The 6165-nt window shown below is 42.7% G+C and overlaps 1 protein-coding gene across 1 annotated transcript in view; it reads right to left on the reverse strand.

The window, feature by feature from the left end:
- The window catches only part of MEOX2 (mesenchyme homeobox 2), a 51945-nt gene extending 45867 nt beyond the window's left edge, over positions 1-6078 (reverse strand). The window contains exon 1 of the mRNA XM_041466484.1: positions 5158-6078. Within this exon, the coding sequence (XP_041322418.1) occupies positions 5158-5668 (511 nt within the window). The 5' untranslated portion in view covers positions 5669-6078. The remainder of the gene's footprint in view (positions 1-5157) is intronic.
- Between the last annotated feature and the right edge of the window lie 87 nt (positions 6079-6165).

A 6165-nucleotide genomic window follows, 5' to 3' on the forward strand; every position in this document is an offset into this window, starting at 1 on the left:
ATTTTATCCTAAGTTGTTAAAACTAATGTAGTTAAAATTCAATGTGCATATAAAATGCTCAATTGGCAATTTTCAAACAATCAGGCAATCAGAACATTTTATCAATAAATATCTACAAGAAATATAAAGCATTTTTCTTTAATGCGCATATAAAAGAATTAAGCTCTGATTGCTTAAAAAGCCTTGAGCACTTCAGTGGTTTCACTGGAGTCAATGGACCTTCTCACAAAAACATTTGTGATCCCGTGAAGGTCTGGATTGGCGCTCCAGTGTTTCTAAAAGGGTGGATTGACGAAGAGGGGGAGAAGGAAAAGTGTAAATCCTACTGAATCATTTATACAAACAGACAGAAATGCATAACTAGGAGCCATACATAGTTCTTTTTTCTTTTTTTTTTTTTTTTTTTTTTTTGTCCACACAAAGTTCTTCTTTGGCTAGGGGCAAAGAATTTTGAAAATTTATCAGCAAAAGTGTCTTTCAAAATTTTAGTCTTAGAAAAGTTCCTGATTATATTTGCTGAGAACAAAAGTGAATTTCTTGCAAGTTTTCCTCTATTAAAACAATTCAGCAAGTAGCTCACTAGTAAGCCCATCATTTGATAAGCAGTCTTGAAAATTTTCTCCTAAAAGTGTGTGTGTTATTCATCAGATTTTGAAATAGTTTCATTTATAAAATCTACAGAGCTTTTGTTGTTGATGTTGTTTTCTTATGGGTAAGTTTTCTTATGGATGCTTTTATAGAAGATACCAAACAAATTAACTCTTTCCAGAAAACCTATGCTTTATTATGTATTTTTTCTTGTTTCCGTTTACAACCACACTGAAAAGCAGAGACATATTGATTAATCAGTTACACAGTGCTTTTTGACTACAAGCGTGCAGCTCATTTTTCTTACTGACATGTTTCAGAAACCAATCAAAAGTCCTCAAAACTCATGATTTCACAGTATTTATAATCATTTATCAAAATGACCTGCTTTTTAGAGACCATTTCAAACAAGTATGTATGATTTATGATATTTAGATGTGATTAAAATAAATTCCCTGGAGATACAACTTTTTGCTGTTTGCATATTGAGAATAGGGTGATAAAATATTAAAACTTGGGGGGGGGGGAAGTATTGTTTTTATTCATGTAATTTGTCAATGAACAAAACCCACCAGAACAGGTATTGAAACACTTGGCCGAACTGTTGAAACCGTGGATTCCTGAAATGCTTTTCTAAATACTACTATTGTCAATACCTTCAAAAATATGAATAATTTTTATTACCTGCTAGCCTTTTCTTGGAAACCTGTGCCACGCAGAAATCATTTTCCTATGGCAAAATTTGGTTTCTTTTTTTTCTTAAAAAGGCTTTTCATGCCTGAGGGCAAGTGTTTAATTACATTAGACTTTAACAGGAATGCAATATCCTTATATATTTATCTGTTTCAATTTAATATTTGAATAGCTGTATTGCTTAGAAGAACTCCTTCAACCGTACTCAGCCTCCCCCTGGTCCTGTACTCAGCCTCCCCCTGGTCTTTTCAGCATAGTACAGATGGTTTTTTCACCATAGCCTTTTAGACTTCCTTAAGGCTACCAGAGTCACTCTTTTTTCATATTCTCAGTAAATCTAGATAGAACTTCCTATATAGCCATTAATATGCTTTTTTCCTGACTGAAGTGTTAAGAAAACTTGGACTTAAGTAACGTAACTTAGGAAATCACAGATGTAACTTTGCATCCTATGTGTTCTGCATCATCTGAGAATCAAAACCTATATAATAAACAAATAAAATGGCCCTGAAACTCACAGGCAAGTAATGAGAAGGGGAGGCATTAGAAAAATCCAAAATATTCTATATAGAACAACTCATACCACAAAGCAACAAAGCACTCCAAGAATATGTTTTCTATACACTCAGCATGGTTTTCATCCGCACCTCATTAGCACACAGATAATTCTGACCATTAGGGCACTTTAAAATAAGTGATTTCATTTGCAACCAACCCTCAAATTTAGTATTGTCTCTCTGCTCATACAGCCTTGACATCCGAAGAGCTGAGTTACGAAGGTGAGGATGCAGAAGCCATTATTCACTGCAAAATGTTAGCATATAAAGATTTGTATGCACCACTCCTCAATGCACAGGCAATTTCACTAACCCAGTTCTGGGCCTATGCAGGTTGAAAGGAATGTTCTGCAGATTATGAGAGAACAACTACAAAACGTGGAGACACTGACAGCTGCAGCAGGCAGGGGTTGATCACTACATAAGCAGTATTTCCCAGTCCTCTGCAACGAGAACAGCTGAAAATTTCACCCTGCTCTGTAGCAGTCTTTTCAATATCTTCAAAGGGAACTTCCCAAACTGCTTAAAATCTGGGTTAGGGCTAAAGAAAACTGTAAATCAGTTCATATAACTATCATGAGAGCACATTTCACCTTGTTTTCTCAATCCCAAATGAAACTGCAACAGATTAGAGAAGAATGTTTCCATGTCCTCCCATTCCCTTGCAGTATGTGAGTTTTGGGGAAAAACACACAGTCCATCATACTAAATTCTGTTCGTCCTCTGGATTTTTCTTTATAATTTTAAAACATTGAACTCCCCTCACCATAACAAATAAGTAAAATGGGGTGTCCCTTCTGGTAAATTTTCAGAGTTGCTATACAGCTAAGAAACAGTTACTTGTTTGGAAGGTAAATGATACAAGGAATGATCATGTTTTACATTCTCTAAACTATCGACAAACTCAGTTTTGTGATCTTAAACACACAGAAACAAAAGCTAAGTAGGGTAGAAGAAAGGGGTAGCCTAAAGTTAATTCAGCTCTGAAATGTGGAACAGATTCTGTGCTCAAGAAAACGCTGAGCATTCTGTGGTTTTAAGTGATATGCTTAAGAAGAGGAAATATATGTGTAAATAAGCAAGAGCATTAATAATTGTCTCAGAATGCTGGCACTGAAACTTAAAGCAGTCTCTCTCTCTCTTCACCTCATAGTTATTTACTATTAGGATTTTTTACAAATGTCTATTGAAGTAGTTCCAAGTCTGATGAAGGCATGGAAGAAATTCTTTCAAGCACAGTCATTTGTTTAAAAAAAAAGATTAATGAGAAATAAAGGCGATGATGTTTAATCAAATGAGGGGCAATTATGGATGACAAATATAGAAACCCAGCAAACTAAAATAATTCTTGCTGCCATATATGAGAATAGCATTAAATATCTAGCACCAGAGTTCAGGACTAATAAAGGGGTGGGGTTAAATATTTAGTCCAAAACACAGGCTTTTCCTGAAGAAAAACCAAACATACAGCAGCTATGCAGTTGTTGTCAAAGGACATCTATTTTCAGTTTGAGAGATATTCACAATTGTGTGAACGGTTGTATTTTTTTCTTAGCGGAAGGGAGGAGGAAATAGTTACCTGCATTGATCTTCAGAACGTCTTAGAAAGTGAGGATCGAAGAGCATTGCAAGATAAACATAACCATGCCTAAAGGCTCGAACTCTTGTCCACTAATCCAGTGGAAGACTCCAGTCAATTCAGAGTAAGGTTTAGGACATTCCTCACTGGTGTTTTTTTGGTTTGCATTGCAGAATGAAATAAACAGAAAGTGATTCAGATACTTCCCTGACAGTGAAAGGGACCAATTTCCTTTTTTCCTTTAGCTTTAAATAGACCGACAAATACAATAAATCCTTACACCAGCAGGCATCCAGTTATTTTCTCAGTTGTAACAGGGACTGTTCATATACCTCAAAAAATCAGATAATTCTTTTTCTCATTAAAAGTAAAGAAGACAAAACAAAAGATTTCACCGGCAGTGTTTGAACTAAATACAGCTTTAAACGCAAGAAGAGTTTTCAGCAACTGTACCAGCTATGTAAGACGAAATTCAGATAAATACCTTCTGAATTACTGTAACTGTAAATGTTTGCTAATATAATGGACAGTGAAGTAAATGATGGTATTCTTGAGGGTTATATTTTAAAATCCTTTGTGTTGCTTGCACTCTACCAAGCTTAGAGTATTTTGAGTGAAAGAGGTTATGGTTTCAGTTGCGAACTTCATACATATCTGGAAAAGCCTTTCACTTTCTCTTCTGTGATAACAAATAATTTGCTACGCCAGCTCTTGAGTTTTCAATCTGTTGAGCCGTCTCTCTTTCAGTGCCTCCTGCCTGTCTCACTATATTTTTGGTGACCCCCCGGTTCATGTGTGCCCTAACGGAAGTCCCATCAGTTGTGTTGCCTTCGCCGAGTGGCTTTTGTCAGAGCAGGACTTTGACAGGCTTTGCTATTTTAGAAAGCAGAGATAATGTCAAGGTTTTTGCCCATTCATTGATGCCAAATCATCGCTCTGGAATGACTGCGGGTCTATATGTTTTTATGCTCGCCTTTAAGTAAGAATTACCGTGATTTTAAAAGGCAGACTGCTCCTTCCTTTCCTCTATCCCTGCCACCAGCAACTGAAGTGAAGCAGCTTTCTGAAACTCCCATTCACCCGTTTGCTTCACAGAGTCCAAATTTTGCCCCTTCACGCTGAGGATTTGATGCAGGCTCACTCAGATCCTACAGGGTAGCAAGGCATCAGCTCCTCTCCCGAATCCCCGCTTCCAAGGCAGAGCTCCCAAGCGTTGTGCAATCGCCTCGGAGCCGCAGTCAGCTCCACGGCGAAGGGGCGGAGGGGAAGGAGCGCGCTGGATTCTGAATTTTGAAGCAGAGGTGTCGTATCGGGCAGGGGGGAGGGGGCCGCGGGACCAGATGCTGAAAACCGCACCAAAACTACAAACGTTTCTCTCCTTGGCTGTAGGAAACTCTCCCCCACCGCCACCTTGATTTCAAACTCTATCACGTGCTGAATTTTTTCTTTCTATTTCTCCCCCCGTAGCCTTAATAAAGCTGGCGTTAGTGATGGAGATCCCGAGAGCGCGTTGCTGGGAAAGAGCAACCCGGCAGCCCGGTGTCAGCCGGCGGCGAGGGCACAGCGGCGGCCGTGGCCGGGCTAGCCGAGCCGAGCCAAGCCGAACCGAGCTGGGCCAAACGTGCTGTGCTAAAGGAGCCCAGCCGAGCGGCGGCAGGTCCGCGGGGCCCGACCGCGGCGCTTCCCCCGACACCCGCCGCCCGGGAATCCCGCCCCGCTGGGGAACGCGCGAGCCTTTACCTGAGCTGTCGCTTTTCCTTTTGCCGGACCTCTTCTCTGTTTCCACTGGGGACAGAGCCTGCCTGCCATAGTCCCCTGGCGCGCACGCTGCCCCCGTGGGGGTGTTGGTGCCCAGGCTGGAAGAGTTCGAACACAGGACAGGGGGGCTGCTGCCCAGCTCCGGGGGTCCTCCTGAGTCAGGCTGAAGGCAGAGGCTGTGCCTGGCCGCGGCGGGAGGAGACGACATCTGAGGAATGTGCCAGTTCGTCTGCAAAGCTTGGTGCTGCTGTTGCTGGTGGTGGTGGTGGTGGTGATGGTGATGGTGATGGTGCCCCCTATGATGTTGGCTGGCAAACATGCCCTCCTCATTGGGGTATCCCGCTATTATGCAAGAGGAAGAAGAAGAAGACAGATCAGGGTAGGACATGTGGTCAGATCTTCCATGCAGGGCAAGAGAAGACTGGGAGAAAGGGTGCAAGCTCTGCGCAGTGGCATGGGGGCTGCGCAGGCAGCCAAAGAGTGTGTGATCCATGGCATGCAAGTCTCAGGTTCCAGGCAGGAGAGTTTAGGAAAGATCCAACTTCACCACCCTTTGTCAACTTTCACTGTAAACAGATCGGGGCTGGGATTTTTTTTTCCAAAACGGCACCGACAGACTCTGCAGCAGGCAGCTGAGCTCAGATAATCCAGGTCTTTAGCCCTAGTGGCCAGTCTCCGCTGCATAAACACTCGGACCTAGATGAGCCGTTCTCAGAGCTGCTCAGATGTCAAGAAGTGGGAGAGGTTGAAGCCAATAGAAGGTGGTCCCAGAGAACTGCTTGAAGGGGGAAACAGCTTCGAGAGGTTATAAATACAGTAGTGTGTAATGTGAGCTGGGGGCTGGCTCAGCAGCACAGCACTGACCACATGCAAACTCCCTCCAAAACGCCAGCGCCGTCCCCGCGCCGAGCCGCTCCGTCAGCGGGCGGCAGCGCTGCGCGCCCGCGCCCCGGGCGCCCGCGGCCTGCGGGGGGGCGGCTCCGCGGGGGC

The sequence above is a fragment of the Pyrgilauda ruficollis genome, unplaced genomic scaffold (genome assembly GCF_017590135.1).
Source record: "Pyrgilauda ruficollis isolate IOZ18807 unplaced genomic scaffold, ASM1759013v1 scaffold2, whole genome shotgun sequence".
Classification (NCBI taxonomy): domain Eukaryota; kingdom Metazoa; phylum Chordata; class Aves; order Passeriformes; family Passeridae; genus Pyrgilauda; species Pyrgilauda ruficollis.